The sequence below is a fragment of the Apiospora kogelbergensis genome (genome assembly GCF_038363985.1).
Source record: "Apiospora kogelbergensis strain CBS 113332 chromosome Unknown utg000001l_segment0_segment0, whole genome shotgun sequence".
In the NCBI taxonomy this organism is placed as follows: domain Eukaryota; kingdom Fungi; phylum Ascomycota; class Sordariomycetes; order Amphisphaeriales; family Apiosporaceae; genus Apiospora; species Apiospora kogelbergensis.
Genome location: NW_027117418.1, coordinates 8831382 through 8853239, shown reverse-complemented (window position 1 = coordinate 8853239; position 21858 = coordinate 8831382). Strand labels below are relative to the sequence as shown.

General features: G+C 56.5%; 10 protein-coding genes across 10 annotated transcripts; 7 read left to right on the top strand and 3 right to left on the bottom strand.

Moving 5' to 3' along the window:
* Positions 1-29: 29 nt before the first annotated feature.
* Positions 30-1792, bottom strand: PG998_002896 (uncharacterized protein; the record flags this gene model as incomplete). Its single annotated transcript, XM_066869714.1, has 3 exons — positions 30-738; positions 794-1552; positions 1614-1792. The coding sequence occupies 3 exons, from the start codon at positions 1790-1792 to the stop codon at positions 30-32; spliced, it is 1647 nt and encodes a 548-aa protein (XP_066738129.1).
* Positions 1793-3153: 1361 nt separating this feature from the next.
* PG998_002895 (uncharacterized protein) lies at positions 3154-6514 on the top strand (the record flags this gene model as incomplete). Its single annotated transcript, XM_066869713.1, has 3 exons — positions 3154-3681; positions 3752-4117; positions 5084-6514. 3 exons carry the CDS (start codon positions 3154-3156, stop codon positions 6512-6514), a joined length of 2325 nt encoding a protein of 774 aa, XP_066738128.1.
* Positions 6515-7078: 564 nt separating this feature from the next.
* PG998_002894 (uncharacterized protein) lies at positions 7079-7756 on the top strand (the record flags this gene model as incomplete). Its single annotated transcript, XM_066869712.1, has 1 exon — positions 7079-7756. One exon carries the CDS (start codon positions 7079-7081, stop codon positions 7754-7756), a length of 678 nt encoding a protein of 225 aa, XP_066738127.1.
* A 463-nt stretch (positions 7757-8219) lies between these two features.
* Positions 8220-8836, top strand: PG998_002893 (protein sym-1; the record flags this gene model as incomplete). Its single annotated transcript, XM_066869711.1, has 2 exons — positions 8220-8439; positions 8487-8836. 2 exons carry the CDS (start codon positions 8220-8222, stop codon positions 8834-8836), a joined length of 570 nt encoding a protein of 189 aa, XP_066738126.1.
* Positions 8837-9536: 700 nt separating this feature from the next.
* On the top strand, positions 9537-11284 carry PG998_002892 (uncharacterized protein; the record flags this gene model as incomplete). The annotated part of the gene is made up of 8 exons (XM_066869710.1): positions 9537-9634; positions 9687-9720; positions 9775-10088; positions 10137-10231; positions 10281-10462; positions 10510-10624; positions 10672-10852; positions 10903-11284. 8 exons carry the CDS (start codon positions 9537-9539, stop codon positions 11282-11284), a joined length of 1401 nt encoding a protein of 466 aa, XP_066738125.1.
* A 310-nt stretch (positions 11285-11594) lies between these two features.
* Positions 11595-13429, bottom strand: PG998_002891 (FAD dependent oxidoreductase; the record flags this gene model as incomplete). Its single annotated transcript, XM_066869709.1, has 5 exons — positions 11595-11858; positions 12191-12514; positions 12558-12717; positions 12771-13118; positions 13185-13429. 5 exons carry the CDS (start codon positions 13427-13429, stop codon positions 11595-11597), a joined length of 1341 nt encoding a protein of 446 aa, XP_066738124.1.
* Positions 13430-13822: 393 nt separating this feature from the next.
* On the top strand, positions 13823-14545 carry PG998_002890 (uncharacterized protein; the record flags this gene model as incomplete). The annotated part of the gene is made up of 1 exon (XM_066869708.1): positions 13823-14545. The coding sequence occupies one exon, from the start codon at positions 13823-13825 to the stop codon at positions 14543-14545; it is 723 nt and encodes a 240-aa protein (XP_066738123.1).
* A 462-nt stretch (positions 14546-15007) lies between these two features.
* PG998_002889 (uncharacterized protein) lies at positions 15008-17437 on the top strand (the record flags this gene model as incomplete). Its single annotated transcript, XM_066869707.1, has 5 exons — positions 15008-15470; positions 15529-15614; positions 15665-16269; positions 16321-16491; positions 16543-17437. 5 exons carry the CDS (start codon positions 15008-15010, stop codon positions 17435-17437), a joined length of 2220 nt encoding a protein of 739 aa, XP_066738122.1.
* A 41-nt stretch (positions 17438-17478) lies between these two features.
* PG998_002888 (uncharacterized protein) lies at positions 17479-18982 on the bottom strand (the record flags this gene model as incomplete). Its single annotated transcript, XM_066869706.1, has 2 exons — positions 17479-18668; positions 18727-18982. The coding sequence occupies 2 exons, from the start codon at positions 18980-18982 to the stop codon at positions 17479-17481; spliced, it is 1446 nt and encodes a 481-aa protein (XP_066738121.1).
* A 1927-nt stretch (positions 18983-20909) lies between these two features.
* PG998_002887 (uncharacterized protein) lies at positions 20910-21683 on the top strand (the record flags this gene model as incomplete). Its single annotated transcript, XM_066869705.1, has 1 exon — positions 20910-21683. One exon carries the CDS (start codon positions 20910-20912, stop codon positions 21681-21683), a length of 774 nt encoding a protein of 257 aa, XP_066738120.1.
* Positions 21684-21858: the final 175 nt, after the last annotated feature.

Sequence of the window (21858 nt, the reverse complement as noted above, 5' to 3'; positions counted from 1 at the left end):
AAAGTTGTACAGTTGATGTATTCAAGGCATTAAGCTAACTCATGAGTCTGCTGGAATACTGTGCCCTGTTGAGCAGGTTGATATGGGCGATATCCATTCATGTGGGCCACGTCCATAGACTGCTGTGAATGGAGTTCTGAAGGGGCTGAGGGATTACTATAATAGTTGACCTTGTCCCCATCGCCGGGATACGGAACTGCTGCTGACGCGCCCACAGACGATAGACTGGCAGATCTCTTCCTGCGGTAAAGCAAAATTGTGGCCGCAGCTAAGATGATAACGCCGGCAACGCCGCCAACTGCACCTCCGATCACTGCGCCATTCGTGTTAGTGCTGGGGATACTCTTGCTTTCGGTACCTCTAGGACTTCCCGGCTGAGTAGTAGAGGATGTGGACTGCTTCGGGGCACAGAGGTCCGTGATGTCGTTGCCGGCAGAGCTCACCGCTACTGGCTGGCTGGGTTTGTCCGAGGTGGCGTCGGCCTGCCACAGATACAGTTTGTTGGTGTCGTGGTTGATCATCATGTATGCGGACGCGAGGAATTGGTAGCCCAGTCGCATGAGCACATCCTTCTGGACCTCCTGTAGGCTGTCGATGAGGAAGTCCTTGGGCGACGTGGTGTTGGCGAGGATGTCGCCGGTGCTTTTGTCGAGGTACGTGTTCGTGGCGACGAGGGTGTCGCTGGACAAGGCTACAGTGAAGCCGTTGGAGAATGCCAGCTCAAGTTGGCCCTTCCAGCTGTGGCAAGCGGTTAGTCGTCGTGCAAGCGCCCGTGGAGGTGACTCTGACTCACGTAGTGCTAGTGTCAGAGCTGTACTGCTGATTCCAGAAATAGATCCCAGTAGTGCGAGAATTCGCGTTGGGTACGCTAGGGTCCGACAAGGACCAGTTGCTGTAATAGGGGTTGTAAGACATGGCCATCGCTGTGGGCAAGTCGGGCCACAAACAAATCGATTGGGACTTTCCGCTTGGAATCAAGGAAGACGTTGCTCCACTTTGGGACTTCAGTTTCATATCGACAAGATCCAAGATAGCCCCTGAAGGACAGTCAGGCTGAGGGGTCAGCTCAAACGCCATTGGTGCACCCCGGACTCGGGCTTTGTCATAGCCCCCAAGAACGAGGCTACCGTCCATCGGCTGAGACATGCCGTAGCCTCGACCCCACCAGAAGCCCCAGGACCGAGATGCGATCTTGTTGGATGATACCAGCCTGTTGAGCAGCGTCGAGTTGGGACCGAGGCCCAGTTGGTTCATGGCTTCGTATGCTTGCTTCGAACCGGGATCGTTGGCTACACCGAGCGAGAAGTCTTCGAGTGTGGTGTCGGAGTTGAGGGCGATTCGGTCGGCGACAATGTCCAGACGGTTTGGGTCGATGGAGCCGGCGGAGTACGAGTTTGGGGCGAGTGTCCTGCTTGTCGATGATGATTTGGTGTCATAGAGACCTCCGCGGAATGTCGCACAGCCACTGTCCGAGTATGTCTTGGAATCGGAATCCATGGATTCGTCACACATGCCATTTCCATGCGGCCAGACTACGGTCATATCGCCATGTCTAAGGGGTCATTTCATTAGTTCTCCGTCCCCAACGCCCACCTGATGTGGGATAGACTCACCCATTTGGAAGGAAAGCAAGGGTTTGGCTTGGTTGGCCCAAGGACAAGCCGGCGCCTCGCGCTATTTTCCCATTCGAGAGTGTCACATTGCCCACTCCGAGAACTATGGGAGGCGGCAGGCAGTCGGACAAAACGACAGCAACGAACGATGATAGAACCAGACTGAGAATCGCCACCATTCCCGCCATTACTGTGTATGGTATATGGAAGCCAGACAATAGGGGAGAAATCAGCCTGCCAGGGACGATGAGGTTTCCAATGTGAAGAAGAGGGCGCAGATGGCGATGCGGGAGTCGGTCAAGTCAGTGTTAGCGGTGCGCTCTTCATCCTATCCGATTACGGGTACCTGAGAGAGCACAGTTCCGAACTGCTATTGATGGCCCGAGGCCGAGGGTTTCCTGGCGAGCGAATGGGAATCAAGCCTGTAGCGGTGAAATGAAAAGACCTGCAGTGTCAAACTATGCCAACCAACAGCCCGTCGATCATTGCTGCAATTGGGCTTAGCTCTTCTGTCCAGGTTGCTATTGGACAGGCTCAGCGCAACCAACGTCTCGGTAACCAATCAGAGAGGCGGATTTCTCTTGCATGCCACCGCACTGCCCATGGAGCGTTTCACGGCGGCTGTTTTTCTTGGAGGGCTTCTAGCCGATCTTTCTTCTAGTCGCTCTCTATGTCGCAGTGAAAAATACGCCGTATTTGCCGATCTGAAGAATGTCCGACGTATTATTAGATTAACTTAGCGTGGTCAGATTTAAGACTGGCAATTGAGGCACAGCCCTATGAGCGAGCGGGCAGCTGGAAGGAAGGGTTACGGGCCGGAGGAATGCATGGGATCAACAACCCTGTCGCCTGGCCCCTGTACTCCGAAAGCGCCTAACCTGCCAGTTGGGGGCCAATGAACTGATTTGCTGTTGGCACTAACGACTATTACATACAAACTGCAGAGAGCCCATGTGCCATGATCCGTCATCCATCTGGTGGTGGATTTTCCCATCTTCTTGATCCCATCCAACTTACTCACCGTGTCACAAATGGCCGAGCTCTCATTGCACTGAACGAAATAGACGGATATTTTCAACTTCCAGTGCTTGAAATGTCTCTCATGACGCGGAGTCCACTTACCCGTAGGCCGGCCTTCACGGGCATTCTCGTGGTGTTGTTGCTGTTCCTGCTGCTGTCAGGGAAACCAGAGTGGTTATTGTACAACCCTCCTGAAAGCCCCTACATTCCGTCGCAAACCTCTCCGGTACCGGTCGCACCGGCCACGTCGGTCGCGGACCCTCCCACTGAGCCTTCGCATCCCAGGCTTCTCGCCTCCGACTACGAGCAATCCACGTCGCAGCCCGCCATCTGCGAAGAGCGCTTCACCACCAAGTACTTTGATGTGTTCCTGAAAGAGCAGGTGGAATACTGCTCTCACGGCTCGCCATCGCAGCTGAAGTGCCTCTACACCCCGGAAGGGTTCCCCGGAGAGAACCAGCGCGATGGGTTCTGTATCGGCCAGAACGCCCACTTCAACCCGAAGACCCGTCGATTCGAGATGGACTGTTCGCGCACGGCAGAACCAAAGGTACCGCTGTCGAGGCTTCGACCCTACTGGTACGAGACAGGGCCGCACACCGTCATGGACGGTTTTGTCGACTTGAAAGATAGCAATGCCCCTGCGAACCATCGACCTGCTCAGCCTGGCCGAAACTTCACAATACTCTTGAAGCGAGAAGGCGCCCACAACATATTCCACACCTTCCACGAGATGATGAGCCTCATGTATTCGATCGACATGCTGCGCCTAGCCACGGATCCGATGACGGGCCGGCCATACTATTCCGAGGCCGACGTAGCCAACACGCAGATCGTGGTGCTCGACGACCACCCCGACGGCCCGTACTGGGACCTGTGGCGGATCTGGTCCGGTCGCGTGCCGAAACGGCTGCACGAACTGGTCGAGGAGGATGGGGGCTGGCTGTCTCGACCTCTCGGCCATCTGATCCTGCCCCTGGCCGGCGCCGCGAACCCCATTTGGCACGGCACGTGGGACGGCGTCGACTGCACCGACGACCTCCGGAAGGTTTTTTGTGCGCCGCGTTCTGGATTTCTACGGCGTGGCGCAGGACGTGCCGGTCGAACCCAGCCGCCAGGACGACCAACTCACGCTCACATTTGTGGATCGCCGACAGACGCGCCGTCTGGAAGGCCTGGATGACCTACTCGGCCGCATAAGGGTGGAGCACCCCGACGTCAAAATAGAGGCGGTCGACTTCGGGGCCATTTCGCTGCGCGAGCAGATCGACGTCGCCCGCAAGACCGACATCCTCGTCGGCGTCCACGGCGCGGGCTTGACGCACAGCCTGTTCATGAAGGAGGGGCGGGGGGCTGTGGTCGAGATCTTTCCGCCAGACTTCCAGTACAGCGGCTTGCGAGCTATTGCCCGCGAACGCAACCTGCGCTACTACAAGACGCACAGCACGACGCGGAAGCATGAGGGCGATTGGCACTTTGAAGACGTACGGCTGGATCCGGACACTTTTTCAACTTTGGTCAGGCATGCCGTGTATTCCTTGTATAATCGTCCTGGGTGGTCAAAAGACTTGGTTTGAATAGCGTTGGGGATCTGTAAATTAAAATAGAACTTGGAAAAAGTAAACAGCAATTGATATTTTTCATTAGAGACCTAAGTAATCAGACTAAACCTGAGCCAGCAGGAAGAATTCCGTGTAGATACAATTCAGTACGGACATATATAACGACCACAACTATCCTCTCTAATAAGAGCGATGAAGAACACAAGTCTCTGAAAAAGGGTAAAATAAGAAATTTAGAATTGGGTGAAGAGATCCAAAACTTGAGACTCACTAAAAGGAAATCGTGGAGGGGAGAAATACCTGGAACCCTACTCCGTGAACTAGTATTTGAACACCAAGTAGCCCGCTTCAGCTTTGAGTCGAACAGTAGCAAAGACGAAGGAGAGAACAGAAGAGATTGGAAACAAAAGAGAAAACAAGGACCAGAATGGCGTTAACAGCCTTAAGCCCCTACCTCGATAGCAGCGGGAGAACTGCGGAAGCCTCGGCGCTTCGTGCCGGTCTTCTTACCTTTGCCAGCTTTGGAATCAGGCTTGGGCTTCTTGTGCTTGTTGGCGTTGGGATCCTGGGGGAGATCGGGGAGGCGATTGCGATGCGGGCCTCTTTTTCCCCCTTATCGCCGGGTGTGTTTTCCTTAAATTAAACACCCAGCTCTCTGGCAGGGGCGACGACCATGAAGGCCTGAGCAAGTTCTCGGGGACTATGCAGACTCGTGGAGACCGGCGTAATTACTGGCACAGCTTCCGGAACTTCTTCGTGCTGACAATCATACGAGGCGGGTATGCAGGTTGATAGGTCTTCTTCCATTGGTCAGATGACCCAGCGGGCTCCGTCGTGTTGGTCAGACCCTGCACCGCCACTGCCGCAATTGGATCCTTGTCTTTCGAGGGGGCGGGGGCCGATATTCAGATTGTTAACAACTCTTCATCAACAACCAACCGCCTGCCCTCAGTCCACATCCGCCTGCACTCGCACATTTCCTACGACGAGATGAGAACTGGTGTGAATAGCATAAGCCGCGCAGCACCATTCCGGTTTCTCGACTTGCCAACCGAGATCCAATTGAGCATTCTTCATTATACCGATCTCGTCACGCCACTTTCCGCTGTGATTTGGAGTCCGGACCAGGGATTCCACCTCCCATCCATTGACAACGAGCAAGCATGGGGTGCCTGCCACTCAAGAGTGCCCTGCGGTCCTCCCTATGACCGATGCCATCCTTTCAACCACCTCAACTGCACAGGCAGGCTCAAGGACCCGCTTACGGGATGGCATGCGCGGCGAGGGTCACTGCCAGAAGATGGGAGGCCAGATGATGCTGAGCCAATCTGTCCTTGCCCCCACGCCAGCGCCGATCGACCATGGTGGCTCGCGTACAGGGGCCGCTGCTCCCTTTGTCGCCACTATGCCTGCCAGTTCATGCCCTCGCGAGCAGGTTCCGACACGCCGGCGGATGCCGACCGCGAGCGTCTCCGCGTCTGGCAGCCTCCTACCTCGCTCTTTCTCGTGAGCCGCTATTTCCGGGAAACTTGCTGCGCCTTCTTCTTTTCGCGGAACTATTTTCACGTGAAATGGTTTGTCGACCGCTACCCCTACTCGATTGAACACGCCGGGCCCGTCTGGCTTTCACGCACAGTACCGGCCTCGGCCATTTCGAGCATCCGAACTCTCCGGATCGACTTTGGCGACTTCCGCTCTATGGATAGATACAACGGCGCCCATCTGTGGCAATACGGGCTGAAGGATTTCCCTTTTCCAAAGGACATGTCGCAGGTAGACGAACTTCTCGACAGCGATCCCATGTTTACCGCATACACCTTGTCCCTGAAAAAGACGGCCACCCAGCTCCGGTTGGATACTTTGGTCTTGGATAACAAAAACATGTGTACTTTTAACTTGCACAACTTCGGGAAGTGGCACCAGGAGTCCTGGGAAAAGATAGGTCCCCAGGCCATCGTGCGATTCGTGCGACAGGTCGTTACCTCGATGCACTGGCCGCCCCTAAAGGACGCACCGTTGTCGGTGCTGGGCGGGACGGGAACTCGCCACGGCGGCCAGCGTCTTATCGCCGCTTTGAATTTCGGCTCGGATACAGGCTACCTGCCAGTCTTGTACATACGAAGGCAGGTCGACAATCCGATCCCACCGTCCTCTCTGCTCTACTACTTGGACCTCGAAGGGCGACCAAGCGGAGACGAGTACGCTACCGGCCCACATAGAGTTTCCGATGGCGAGCCTGTAGGGACCGCGGAAGAGGGCAGCACTGTCGTCGACGAGGTCTTCTTCGGGCTGTTGTTCAGTTGGTTCCCGAGGAAGTGATTACTCAACTGGGCTAGTGCGGCCTAACATAAATTTCTTGTCACGTTCTTTCTCCAATTCTCAGAGTTCCTTACTCTTTATCAACTACTTCCACATCATCAGCCCCATTTCAGCCTATTCTTAAGAGTTTGCGATCCATTAGACCTGCCATTAACTATGTTGAAGGGCTGACTTCCAGAATTGGTTCCCACGAAAATGGCTACAACAATCCAGAAATGGCTACGTCACTTCCGACAATCAGTCTGGCACTGCCCAAGGCGACTCATCCGGCAATGCCTTCCGCAATGGCCCGCAGGTGAACATCTTTCTTAATGCAAACTTTCAGACGTTCCCTGGTATGCCAATTGCCCCGAACAAGCAGCAAACTCTCGCCGGACGACATGCAAATCCGACTTGGCAAGATAGCCTTGGACAACACATTGAAACCGAGATCGTCGAGAAGGTATTGAAGCGCTGCACGTGTACGACAGATCCCCTTCCATCGTCCAGTCGGAGAAACACTTGTCCAGCTACCACATGACATTGCTGAAGACAGCCAGAGATCCCGGTGACGCTCTGCATGCCATGGAACCACAGCCAATTGCTCGTGGCGACGCCGAGATCCGCGCCCCAGTGCTTCCCCCGTTATTTGTTCACGTCACCGTCACTGCTACCTCCAACGCAGACAAGGATCGCATTATCGTCAATGATGGCATCACCAAGGAGATGATTGAGGCTCTCGCGGACGCCTCGGATCCCATCACAGAGTCAGATGTCCCACTGGCACCACAGTCTCGGAAGCGGGCGCGCTCGATCACCAGCTCTGCCACGGTCGTCGGAGATGACGACGATACGGCCATGGACGGAGACTCCGATACCAATTCGACAGACGGACAGACGCAAACCCCTGGTCTTCCCACCCGATGCCAGAATAAACACGACAGCACCTCCAAGTGTGTGTGGGAGCATATGCAAAACACCAGTCCCAACGTGGTTCCGGCCATTGAGCACCACGCTAAGTTCACCATGTCAGGAGCCTGCTGCACCTTTTTGCCCTTTTCTCTGTTCTGGCTTCCGCTCCTGGCCTCGCTGCAGATCGCCCTCTGCTTCGTCGATCAACGGCGGCGCGTGCAGCAATCCTTTGGCTGCGAGCATTGCCGATGCACCATTCCCGTTTTCTGGCTGCCTCTAATCAAGTCACTGGGGACGTCGAGTACTATCCCACCGAGAAAGACCAGTGCTGCTTCAACCCGTTTCATTTGATCATGGAGCCCCAACGGGTCAACCAACTCCGCGAGGGCTGCCATAAACATGTTGCGGGCCTACACCGGTCCCAACCCAAGTGCACACGGCTACTTGCTCTTGCGGTGTGATACTTGGGACGGCGTAGTTAGAGCTCGCATCTACCCATGAGTCGGACTTAGCACATCAATGTAACATCAGCTACTTTCACACCTTGACAGCCTGTACGCTTGCTAACAGCCTACCAACATCCTAAACGGAGGAGTGTAAGTAATGCCCAGCCTTGTGAAATTACAAGCCGCTCCAAATGCAGGCGGTATCGGTGACTGGCGCTAAGGCGCATCGTTAGCTGTGAGTCATTTGAGGGTCAAGCCTGCCCCAAATTTTCGATAGGCCTTTGTCCTCCTCCTCTTCCGGAATCTTGCCCGGAAGCTACTCATAACCACCATTTCTAAGTGACCTAAGCATTATCAGTCGGATGACGATGCTAAGATGGTTTGTCGTATTCATATTCTCACTAGGCACTGTGCTGAATCTTCCTAGGTACCAGCGGAAACTCGCGTCACATCCGACCTTGACACAGGGCATCACCACGGTTGTTCTGTTCGGAGCTGGAGATTGCATCGCCCAACAGTTCGTTGAGAAAAGGGGTCTCCAAAACCATGAACTAGCCAGGACTGGCCGCATGGCGCTGTATGGAGGAGGTAAGCTACTCCAGCTCCCCGACAAGTCGCAAACTGACAACCAATAGCAATATGGCGCCCAGCCGTGTCAAGATGGTTCAGGTTTCTCCAACACAAAGTCGTGCTCCGGAACAAGAACCTGGAAATGGCTGCGCGTGTGGCGGTGGATCAGACACTTTTCGCTCCGACGAGTCTTTTTGTGTTCTTGAGCTCCATGTCGGTGATGGAGGGCTCAAGTTTGCCAGAGAAGTTGGAGACATCGTATACCACGGCTCTGACGAGAAACTGGATGGTTTGGCCATTTGTGCAGCTCGTCAACTTCCGGTTCGTTCCTCTTGAACATAGAATCATACTTGTGAACGTCGTGCTGCTGGGTTGGAATTCCTATCTAAGCTATATAAATAGTATTCAGAAATAGCCTGCGGTTAAAAAGTAACGGTTGTTTCGCTTTTCTGATGAGTTTCGCGTTCCGATGCCAATAGGACACACTGTAGATTACTCGAATTTGAGTCATTATTTGGAAGTCATCCTAAACCATAGCCTCTCCGTGAATGTTGACAAAAGGGTATTCTGTCTTATAAAAATCACTTCCAGCCGACATAGTTCCGACACGAATATCATATAAGAAACAGATACTTTCCGACATTGCGCAGCACCACCGGGCATGTTCCGGTTGGAGGCCAGGTACGGCTGCTAACCCTCACGTGTGCCATTGCCGCCATGATGGTCCATCGAATCCGAAACAAAAAAGAATCGCCGTCTTTCCTAATCCAGGGGGACGAACTCCATCATATGGTCCCGTTTCGCAGGGAGCGCCCAATCAACCAGTGCTCATTGATAAGCCGGGCCGGTCAGAGGCCATCCCCGCATTCTCGCGGGATCCACCACGACAGCAACACCCCCGGGAACATCCCCGTATTACTTTATCTTACCCAGCCATTCCAGGATCCACTGCTATCTTGCGAGCAAGACCCCATGCCGTTTTGGGAAGGGAAAGTCTGGGGTGCGATAGGAGCATCCCCCACGCCGGGCCGGTGGTCTGGTTCATATGTATTGGCCATGCTCGACAACGCGCTCTTCTCAATCATCGCACTTTCAGAATTATCACCAGCATCACGATGATGACAGAGACTGCCGGCCCCGTGCCAGCTACTGGCCGTTCGAAATGGGCCGCCGCCTATCGAGGCGTGCTGTTCCAGATGATTATGTTCGGGGCGTAAGTAAGGCCCGGCCGCGACATGCCTCTTCCCGTGGCTAACACGTCCCAGTCTCTCGTTCGTGGGCCCTGCAATGGGAGATGCTGTAAGTGATCCCCATATCTCAAGCAACTCCCGGTGCCAGTCTAATGTAACGCAGCTGTCAAATCTGGGCGGGGGAGGGCTGTCGACGCCCTGGCTGGCCAACATCGCCAACTGCCTGTCGTACGCCGGGAGCTTCTTGGTCACCATCCTGGGCGGGCCGCTCATCAACAAGATCGGCATCAAGTGGTCCTGCTTCATCGCGGCGGCTGCCATGCCGCTTCAGGGATCGGCCTTCTACGTCAGCGCGCGATACAACGTGGACTGGTACCTGCTGTTCGGCAACATCGTGCAGGGGCTCACGGGCGGATTCCTCTACGTTGGCGAGTCGACTGCCATGCTCTCCTACCCGCACCCTGATAAGCGAGGCCTGTGAGTGACCCCCGTTTCCCCGGCTGAGGCTATTGCTAACGGGCACAGCTACCTGGGCATCTGGTCCGCGATGCGCAGTAGCGGGAGCTTGCTCGGGGGCGCCATCAACTTTTCCAACAACCACAAGACAGCCACCACCGGAGGTACGTCTGCCGCTCACTGATACATTCGAGCGTTTACTGACGCATACAGGCGTTGCGTGGTCCACGTACCTAATCTTCGTCGCGTTCGAATGCACCGGCGTCATCTTCGCCCTGCTGCTCTCGCCCACGAGAAAGGTGGTGCGGCATGACGGAAGCCGGGTCCAGATGCCCGAGAAGCTGTCGTGGAAGCAGGAGATCTCCGTCTTGGGGAGGGCTTTGCGGGAGAAGAAGGTACGTGCCAGATTCCCTGCAGAAGCAACTTTACTCACACAATATAGATACTGGCAATGTTCCTGCCGAGTTTCTTCAGCTTCTTCTACGGCGGCACCATGGGCACGTATCTGAGCCTCCACTTCTCTGTACGATCCCGAGCCCTGTCATCTCTTCTCGTCCGTAAGTTTGACATCTCCCCTGCTGCATTCTCGCCCTGACCGCCGCAGCCATCTTCACCATCTCGTCCGTCCTCGCGTACGGCAAGCTTCTCGATGGCAACTGGGCATCGCAAAAACGGCGCGCGTATATTTGCACCATGATGTGGATGCTGCCCATAGGCGCCGGGTTCATATGGATCGGCACCGAGTACGCCCGTCTGGGCTCCAAGTCGGCGCTCGACTACGCCAAGTAAGTTTCTTCAGATGGTGCATCCCAATTAGTAACTAACGAACGTGCAGCGATACTGGACCGTGGGCAAGAGCGTACATCCCCTACCTCCTGGTGTTCGTGGCGGGGTACTGGACGCAGCTCTCGCTGTACTGGATCCTGGGCAACTTCTCGCTCGAGGTCGGCAGCAGCGCTCGCACGGGCGGGCTCTTCCGCGCCTTCGAGACGGCGGGACAGGCTGTCTCGTACGGGCTGAGCTCCTCGGCCAGCGTCGGCGGGTTGATTCCGTTCTACGTCAACTGCGGCTTGTTCGTGCTGGTGGTGCCCTGTATCTGGTGGCTGATCCGACTGATGCCGGACGTGGCGCTGACGGTGGGCGTGGAGCCTGAAGACCCTGCGGGCAAAGACGTCGAGGACGGCCAGGGCAAGGACGTGGATGTAAAGAAGTTGTGATTTTGAAGCCTATTAGAGTCGCAGAGACTCTTCGGGAGTACAACGAGACAAACATGTTCAGATCCCCATCCTCTCAACTTGTGATAAACACGAATTCTAGACACATCCAGAGTATCGTCTCAAATGCTGTCTTGTGATCTGTTGAAAAGCGTTTCTTGTGCTAGCCATGGCTTCACATGCTACATAGAAAGAAGAGAGTCATCATGGAACAAAGGGACATCTTCACTGACAGCGATGGGCTACGATACGTAGATGTAGCTCGCAGGTGGTACATTATCATTGTATTAAGCTACGATCCTTGTTTGAGGATCTACACCCTCAGAGAGATCGACTCGACATGGGGTACTGTTGGGCCACCCTTCGCCCAGCTCTCGTTGCAAGACGTCATGGCACTGCTTTGCTTTCGTGACGGCCGGCTTCTATCATCGTTGCAAAACGGCTTGACGCTGCTTTGCTGACAACTGGATGTAAACCTCGTCCGTATCCCCTCCACATCTGTGCTCTGAAGCCGGTCGATTCTTTCCTGGGTTGCAACGAAAGGCTTCGGCAATGGCAGCTGGGCCACCCCGCTCGGCTGGTTGTGGTCGAGACCAAGAGAGTCCAGGATCGATAACGAGATAGATGATGTGGAAAGTAGGATACGCGGCATACCTGAAGAACGTATTAGCACATCGTGACGCCTTGACATTGAACCGAAGAGAAAAGAAAAGAAATTAATAGCCTATCGCACCCAGAACACCAACTCGCAGTACTTACCATGCCCGGCAAATCCAGCAGCCACCCATTGACCAGCATGTGAAGGGGCTGCCCCAACAAAGGGGAAACCGTCTGCGCTTGTTGTCTCGACTACGGCACATTAGTAAACGATCCAAACAGCAACCCACCTGCGAATTACTTACCTCCGACCCAGCAGCCGCCCTGGCTCTCTAACGGAGCCTGCGTGGCAGATCCGGGCCAACCCAGCACGTCGGAAGACGGCCATGACCCGAAGAACTCGTCCGCTCCGGGGATCAGTTGGTCGTCGTCATCTCGCAGAACACAATCTGACGGGCGATGCACCAAGTACTGCCGCCCGCCGCCGAGGATGACGGCGTTGTACGGCGCGGGGAGCTGCAGGTGGTAGTTGTTGACGGTGGCGTCCCAGTGCTGGGCGCCCGTGTGTTTGATGAAGCCGGCCGGCGCCCTGACGGCAGCCAGCGTCGACTTCTCGGGCAGCACGAGCTTGGCGAACTCGGGGGAGCAGGTGCGACGCCCACGCGTTGGTGGCGTGGACGACGGCTCGGGCGCGCACGTCGCCTCGCTCGGTGCGCACCTGGATCCAGCCGTCCGCGTCCCTCTCGGCCACCTGGACCACGGGGGTGTCGGCTTGCACATTCAGGTTTCCGCGGGCTAGCACGATGCGCAGAATCGCGTGGACGAACTTGTATGGCCACCTGCGCAAGGTCAGTCTTGGTTCTGCAGACAAGGCGGGCCGGCTTCCACTCACACTTGGCCGGCGGGATGCACGATGGCCGCGAGGGCGCCCTTCATCTGTGAGAAGTCTTGCGCTTCTGCCGCATCCGCGATGACTCGACAGGCTTGGACGACTTCGTTGTCGTCGCCGTGGTCCCTCCGCATGGCATCCAGCGCGCCCTTCAGTCGTGTCCAGGCCTCTTCGGTCATGGCGGCGTCGAAGGTCTCGCCAAACCTGAGGCATATCTCCTCGGCGATGCCCTCGTCCGCCGCCAGCTGCTCGAATGCCGGCAGATGGGCCATCTCGTGTCTGATGAGATCCATGGCGGTGGCTGCCCCGAACCGCTCGGCCCAGATTGGATAGCGGGAATACGCATGGGGCCTCAACTGTCCGCCTGTGAATGTGGTCAGCGATTTGTATACAAAAGCCGAACGAGTGCCGCCTTACCGTTGCGACCCGTGGCGCCGCCACAGATGTCCCGGGCCTCGAGAATGACCATGGATGGCTGCCTTCCATGGCTGCGGGTGTACTTGTCGAGCCAATAGGCTGTGGTGGCCCCCCGAGTAGCCTCCGCCAATGATGACTACATCGGCCGTCTCTGGGAGTTTCTCGGTGGACCGAAGGTGACGAAGAGGCGAATCCGCGGCCTCGATCCAATACGACTTGGTGGGATTGGCGCGTGGCAGAACCATTTTGAGGAATTCGAATGCCAAGCCGGTAGTTTGGAGGCTAATTTGGCATGGAACTTGAATCAAAATGAAAGGCGAGGAAATATGTTACTCTGGTGTTGAAAAGGGCTTATGGATTGAATGCTGTTCAGCAATTGAATGAACCCGGACGCAGCAATTTGACTTATCACGATTGGGTCTGACACGACTAATGAAGTCATCAACAGTGTAGCGGCGACTCGAGCACCGGCCCGGTGCGGCCCGGTCACCGCAGATGTCCGACGGGGCACACCTGGCTGTATCTAATCGGACGCGGGAGCAGATTAAAGAGCGCACCCCGAAGCATTGACGGGCTCCCAGATTGATCATTCCCTTTCGGCGCGACTCAGCTGCTACCCAACCAGTCTTACAGTCACCATGGCGAAACACGTCGTGTTCGACATCGTCGGCACCTGCGTCTCCTTCGACGCCTACTACGAGAAAATCGAACAGGTGATGGGCCCGAAGCTCGGCCAGCACCACATCACGGCCAAGCATTTCGGCTTCACGTGGCAGACGGCGGCGGAGCTCGAGTTCACGTTCCTGTCGGTGGCGGGCAGCTACCTGCCGTACAAGGACGTGATGCGCGGGCTGTTCTACCGCACGCTGTGGATGGCGGGGGTGGCGGAGCCGACGGCGTTCGCGACCGACGCCGAGCGCGAGGCCTGCCTCGAGGGCTACGCGAGCCTGCAGCTGCGGGCGGACACGGGGGCGTGCTTCCGGCGGCTGCGCGACGCCGGGTTCACGGTGTGGTGCTTCACGACGGGCGACATGCAGCGCGTCAAGGGCTACTTCGACCGGGGCGGCGTCGACCTGCCGCCCGGCCACATCGTCAGCTGCGACGGGCTCGGCGTGGCCAAGCCGGCGCTGGCGGCGTACGAGGCCGTCTGGAAGCGGCTGGGCGAGCGGGACGTCAAGTGGTTCGCGGCGGCGCACATGTGGGACGTCGCGGCGGCCACCAAGGTCGGGTTCCGCGGCGCCTGGTCGGCCGTGTTGGAGAAGGAGCCGTGTCTGGATGTCTTCCGCGACGCCAAGATGGAGGTGGTGGCGGGCTCCCTGTTGGAGATGGCCGACGCCATCATCAGCAAGAGCCAGGGTTAGTGGAGTCGCTACGGTGCAATTACATGTTCTACTATTATCTAGGGTGGTAAAACCAGGTGCTGGCTGGCAAGAGGATCTTGGGTGTCAATCAATAACAGTGATCCAAACTCCTGACTTCGCATCTCTGCCCCGCATTGCTGCAGAGAATGACCGGCCCGGTCACTGTTCGGTCGGATGACGATGCACCCCTCTCGGGGAGATCTCCGACCAACGCTATCTACAACGCAGTATCTGTGGAGAGATAAGGACCGTTGGGATCCACCCTGTTGCCAATGTTGCATCGTTAGACCAAAACAACCCACATGACATGTTCTCCCCACTTCCAAGCTAGGGGACCTGGGAACGTTGCGATAACGTCCTCCGTCGATCCACTGTTTCGGCACCCAGCTGGATGGTTGACGGAAGCACGCCCCCAGCGCCTTCGTGCTCAACCAGTCTCTCCACCACCCCGATGGCATGACCATGGCCGATCGCACGTCCAGAATCACCAAGCGGCGCAGCGTGGGCCCGCTCGAGCGGCAACGCGCCGTCCGCGCCTGCGCCGAGTGCCGCCGGCTGAAGGAGAAGTGCGAGGACGGCATGCCCTGCCGCCGCTGCCGCGACCTGCGCCGCCACTGCGAGTACAGCACCACGGCCGTCCCCGACCGGGCGAGCGCCGCCCAGGCCGACTGGCTGAAGACGCTGGTGGAGCGCGCCAAGTACATGGAGGCCCTCCTCCAGCACCACCTGCCGGCCCTGTCGTTGACGACCGAGAGCCTCAAGCGCGCGGCCGAGAACCTGTCCGAGCTGGCTGGCCCCGGAGACCTTGGACGGCCCCCTGAAATCCCGGAGACTCCCGTCTTGCCGGAGAGTGCGGGTTCGCCGACGGCGGAGAGCCCTTTGGACGAGGTCTGCACGATTGACGTGATCAACGATGACGTGGCCCGTAGGTAACAGTAGATTGGAATTGGTCAGAACTGGTGTACTGACTGGCGATTCACTAGATTACTCTGGGGAGCTCTCGCATTGGAACTTCAGCATGAGGATCAAGCGAAACATTGACACCCTTATGGCCAGTTCCCAGGTCCCTGTAGGTGCCGTGTCCGCGTTCAACTTTCGCCCCAACTAAACGCATCGCAGCAGCTCGACAGACAAGAGCGAGTCCCCGAATTCATACGCGTCGCCGAGCCACAGCCCGACACGACCTTGATGGCGGACCTGCTCCGGGCGCTTCCCCCGCGACCCGTCGCCGGCTTTCTGGCGCACGTCTTCTTCGCCCACGCGACGAGTTTCTACTTTTACCTGGATCAACAGTGGGTCATGTCCACGCTGGACGGCCTATACCAAAACGCGCCACATCACGACTCCAAGCACATTGTTCCCGCGTGCGCCGTCACCATGGTCCTGGCCGTGGGCGCGCAGTACGCCCATCTCGAGTCGCCCGATCGCGACCAGGCCAACACCAGCTGGGAGCTCGAGATTGGCTCCACCTTCTACCGCCAGGTGGCCCGTCTCTTGGCCGAGATCATCCATTCGGGCTCCCTCGTCTCTGTCCAGGTCTGCCTCCTGCTCGGCCTGTACTGCTTACCGCTGGATGCGTCGGGGCTGGGCTATATCTACTTGAACCTCTCCATGAAGCTGGCGATACAGAACGGCATGCATCGGAAGCCCGTGTCCGTCGTCCCGGATGCGGTCAAGGAGGAGATGCGGTGTCGTCTATGGTGGACGGTGTATTGTCTCGAAAGGTGAGGTTCCCCTCGCACGCCATGACCTGACACCAAGACTGACATGACCAGGAAAATTGCCATGTTCCACGGGCGTCCGTCGGCCATCTCGCGGTCCAACTTCGATGCCAACCTGCCCACGGAGAGCGCCAGGTTCTCCTCGCTCAGCGGCTCTGCACACATAGCAACCTTCCTCGATGCTATACAGCTGACAAAGTATGCCGACACGCTCCAGCGTGACTTGTAAGTAGTGCACACGACCTCGGACACGATGCCAATTCTGACAGGGGCTAGGTTGCGACTCCGCAGCTCCCAGAGGTCAGACGCGGGCAGAGTCATAGGCAATCTGCAACAGACCAAAGCGGACTGTGCGCAATGGTGGAGTACCCGCAGACCGACGGGATCTTCCAGGGTGGCCTTGCACGCGCGTCTCGAGTATTGTCTTCTCGACATGTTCGTGGGTCGCCCCTTTATTTTGACGGAAAAGACCGGGGAGTCGTCATCCCGCGGCGAAGGTGCCTCGGCCCAAGAGCGGCGGCCTCGTCCCTGGTCTTCGCTCATCCAAGACTGCGTGTCGGCTGCCATCGACGCCATCAACATCTGCCACATCATGCGGACCGGCTCCATGGGGCTGACAAGATCGGCCTACGTCGAGTACAGCTCGTGCCGGGCCGCCATGCTCGTCCTCCTCGCGTACAGCATTCGTGACAAAACCAAAGAGCATGGGGCCGTGCTGCAGCGCGGGCTCGACGCCCTCCGCGACATGGCGCACTCAGGGGATTCGGCTAGGTCCGAAGTGCAGCTGATAGAGATGCTCGAGGCCGCCTTGCAGCACATGAACGCGTTCACGTCGCCGGCGCAATACACGCCGCAAACGCCGCAGACGGTTCCGGAGGAGGGCTACGAAGGATTCATGAGTTGGTACAGGAACCGGGCGGCGACTTCGGGCACCAATCCCCAAGCGGCGTCGGTGGCGGGACAAGCTTCGGCAGGTTCCGCGTCGGCACAAGAGGACCAGTCCACGGTTCTCGGAGACGGAGACGAGCTGTTCTTTGGACAGGCCTTTTCACATCCGGACCAGGTCTCGGCCTTCTTCGGCACCAGCTACGGCGAAGACGGGATGCCCGAGAGGGGCTTGATGGACAGCCTGGGCTTAATGTCAGACGTGCCGTACAGCCAGATTAGATAAATTGAGCCTACGTTTTCTGTATCTATCACTCTCCCCTTTCTTCACAGCTTGCTGCGCACTTGGGAGTCCCCCGTGACCGACCGCCACAGTGCGAGGGATGAATGCTCCTGGGTGCTGTTCCATCGTGCGGCGTCTGTCTGGTACGGGACGGGCACGGCGTGTTCCTTCTCGACCCTGCCGTTGAGCAGCAACAGCGCAACGTGCTTGGCGGAATGGAAGATCTGCGGCATGCCGTGGCCCGTGAAGCCGGCGCAGACGTAGCTGCCGGGCCTGGCGGGGACTTCGCCGACGTAGGGGAAGCCGTCCCACGAGTACCCCATGATACCCGTCCAGACCCGGTCCGTCCGCACGTCCGTGTGCTCCCAGCCGACGAAGTTCCGCTGCATGTAGCCGTCGAAGTAGTGCCGCGCCGGCTCGATCAGCGTGCTGTCGTCGTCGACGTCGAACCAGGCGTCGAGGCTCTTGAAGTAGTCCCTGCGCCCGCCGCCCACCACGATGCTGCCGTCCGGCCGCGGGACGAGGTAGTCGTACTCGAAGTCGTTGAACCTCAACATGTAGCTGTCGGATATCGGCGGGTGGGGCCCCTGGCCCGCGAGACGGGCGCAGATGCCGCGCACCGGCACGATTCTATCCCGCAGCTCCGGCAGAAGCCCAGAGCTGTAGCCGTTCGTGGCATGAACGACTTTCGAGGCCGTCATGGACCCCCTTGATGTCGTGACTTTCCAGCCTTGCCCATCGCCTTGGGGCACGACAGATGTCACGGGCGTCATGGTTTGCAGATTGACGCCCTGCGAAACACAGGCCTCCAGCATATGGCAGACCAGGCGGTACGGCCACAGTCGTGCCGCCTTGTACTTGAGGCAGGTCTTGGCACCGCGGACCCCTGAGACCTTGTTACTGTTAGCGATGTCTGTGCTCGTGGGTTCGTGTTGGGGCCTCACCCGTTCTGCTTCGGGGCCGGTGCTGCGCTCGACGACTTGGGCGGTGGAGATGCCCGCTGCGACGACTTTGCTCAAAGCATTACCGGTGTTGCGGCCGCCGGCTTCATCCAGACAGACGTCGCTGACCATGGTCTCCTCGAAGTCGCAGTCGAAGGCGCTGGACTGCACCAGATCCTGGACGTCTTGGACCTGGCGGGCTTCGAAGGCGGCTACGTGCTCGGCCACTTCTTTGCCGTGTGTTTCGAGCACTCGCGCCGCACGCAGGTAGGGGTCAGGCTTGAGGTGGCCGCCTAGATCACCAGTCAGTGGCGCACAGCTTTGAGGGGGTTCAAGCGAAAATAAACGCACCATTGCGTCCGGTCGCTCCCGAACAAGCCTGTCGGGCCTCCAAGATGACAATAGACGGAACCTGGCATCCCTGGCGCTCGCTCTCTGTCACGAGATGGTGCGCGATCGAGGCGCCGCAGTAGCCCGCACCGATGATGACGACGTCGGCATGCTCCGGCAGATCTTCGCTGCTGCGGTGGGTGTCGATCGGGAGGGTGGACGATCTCCAGTAAGATTCTGTGGCTTTCTGCGAAGGGAACGGCCGCGGAGATGCCATGGTCGCGGCTTGGTGATGACTTCAATCCAATCGCGGTCGACTTGCGGCTGCTTGGTTTTGATAGGGGGCTACTGACCGTATGTTTGCCGCGCTGTCCAACCGGCCCGGTCGTCGGGTCCACCTTTGCGAGCGAGTGCTAGGCTGGGATCTTATCTTGTTCTTGTTTCTAGCCGGGCCGGTTCAGGCGGGCCACGACTAGGTATGCGGGGGTTCCCCACCTGGTGAACAAGCGCCAGAGTCGTTGGGATTTTAGTCGGCTTACAAGTTACTTCCAAACGCGAAATAGCTGCTGGTGGACTACAGGTATATAAACGGACGATACGGCAATTGAACCTCGAGCCTTTTGAGCTCATTGCTTTGCGTTCGAGACACATTTTGCATCAGAATCTATGTAGCATCCCATCTTCCCGTTTCGCCGATCGGACTATTACGAGAACGCAAACATGATCTTGGGTTATTCTGACGAAGCGATTATATATTTGAATAGAAGCCGCCGCTTGTAGAAAGGCTCTTGTCCTGGTTGGTATTATCAGTCGCAGTTCTGAGCAAAGGCCTGAGGCTCTGACCCCTGAATCAGCATTGATTCGCTATTCACCTAAAATGATAGTCCTACAACATCTCGGCTAAATGATATATGTTTCATTGGCTATACACCACTTCTCAGCCTGATATGCCTACTTACGCGTGGTGAAGCGGGGTTTTGAATCTGTCTTTGGGGTTGACTCGTATCCTTCCACTTCCACTCATTTGCACTGGACATCTTCGTATCAAACCCCACCGCATTGAGGGGCCTCATCTGTACTATTCATGGCAGATTCCCTAGAGCTTGCATCCACCATAGGTACCTGGGTGGGAGCAGGTGTCGGTATCCTTGCATTGATCGGTATCATTGGCCCGGCCTTGATATGGTACGCATCCACAAGAGATCGGCAGAAGATGCTCAATGCCATCGGAAAAGACAACAACGGCTACTTGTCAGCTGGATACCACATGGGACCTAACATCTGGCTAGGCCGGAGAATACGTGCTCCAGTGCTTCAGAGCGACGAGTCTCTAAAGCCCTTCGGTGTTTTACCCACCCTGGATGTGGGCAAAATCAAGCCTCTGCAGACAGGCACGAGCTGGGTTCCATATGGCTTACTTCTGGAAGCTTATGGGATCACCTTTGAAAGGGGGATGCCCTCATCTCCAAGGAGAAAAGAGCGCTCCTCGCGATTCATCCATCATGGATCCTAATCGTCGGCTTGCTTGGTCGATACTCCGATCGCCAAAACCAACCAGGCTTGTCAAGGAAAAAGTCTCACGATTGAGCTTTACTAATGCATCTCAATACAATGTTCTGGGCTCATCGAAAACCCGATCTGGTGGGTCAAGGCATTATACCACAGATCTGGCGTCCGACACTTCCATCCTCTACGGTACTACTGGATCCCTCAGATTTTCTTTGGCCGAGTCGTTGTCAGGTGCGCCTGTATACCAGACGGTGACATTTGACTTAGACCTGGGTTGTGAAGATCATCCAGATGACTCGGACCCCAAAGACTTGTTTCTCCTTGCTTTAGGCTTTCTGAATACATCTCAGGGCCAATACATAGCCATGGCGGAGTTTAATGAGGCCCCTGAAGAAGACAGTAGTAGCACCAGCTCGGGAGGTGTCCGGCACCCGCTACGTCAAAGCACGGATGTATCAGGCCTTGCACCCCCATCAAAATCAGTTTCTTGGTCGAAAATCCGGCCAAGACTCATACCAAGACTCACACTTCCTGATCAAACGACTGTGTTTCAGCTACGAAGCGTCGAGTTAGACAGTGATATACATACTCTTGCACGGCCGTTTTTCGGTAAGGGCTCAGTCGACACGTTCAGCCTGATGCCAGTGAGTTCCGAACGTGCTAGGTCAGTATCTGACCAGTTCTCCCGCAGAACGATGGTACCGGCTGATTCTGATTGGGTTCGGATCAACGGCAAGTCCTCGGATGGCTACCCCTATGCTGGAATGGAGAAGAAGTACATCTATATCGAGCGACTAGCGGCACAAAAGCTAGGACTGGCGGTATTAAGCCACCGGTGGAATAAGGAACGGCACTTGCTGGGGATGGATGATCGCAACAATGTGGGCATGATGCTGTTCGTCGCCGCGGCCGATGAACTTCCTAACTTCTTATTACGCCTCCATGAAGGACTTGAGTGGCTCACTCTCAGCCAAAACGACAAACGAAAGCTTTCGTACGTGGTTAAGTCCTTATCTGATCTTAGTGATGTATCACCAGGTACGAGAGTTTACAAAGCCGCCCGGAAGCTGGATGAGATCCTCAGCGAACTTGGTAACCAGGGACAGCAAAGATTCGTTGGCCAAATAATAGGAATCCTCGCTATAACCAATACCGAGTTCCGGGACCTAGTTTACGGCTCATTGCGAGGCCTCCGCGAGACTGTATCATCGTCCATTGATCTTGAAATGCCATCTGCGACTCTGAAAGTGCCCAAAGCTTTTGGTGTCATGCAGCATTTCTATGGGGACTGGCAGGAGATGTTCCCCAACCTAACCAGAGACCACGAAACGCTAAACCTGAGCTATACGGTGGTTGTCCTGGCAGTCACGAGTGCCCTTGTCAAATGTACGATGCTGACTTGTTGCCCAAGTTCCAGCGCTTTGATGAATGCCGTTCTCGACATTGGAGATGTGGCCTATATGACGTAGGTCTTTCAGGGAAATGTTTTGGGATATCGTGCTTTCTGATTGAGGGTTTTGGTTTGTGATTTCTTTTGATGTCATTAAAGACTCTCTTTACTACACGTGTCTTGGATAGGCGGGTTGTTAGTATAAGCTCGCCAAAGAAGCATGTAATTTGACGAAGTGAACGGTGTCAGAAACA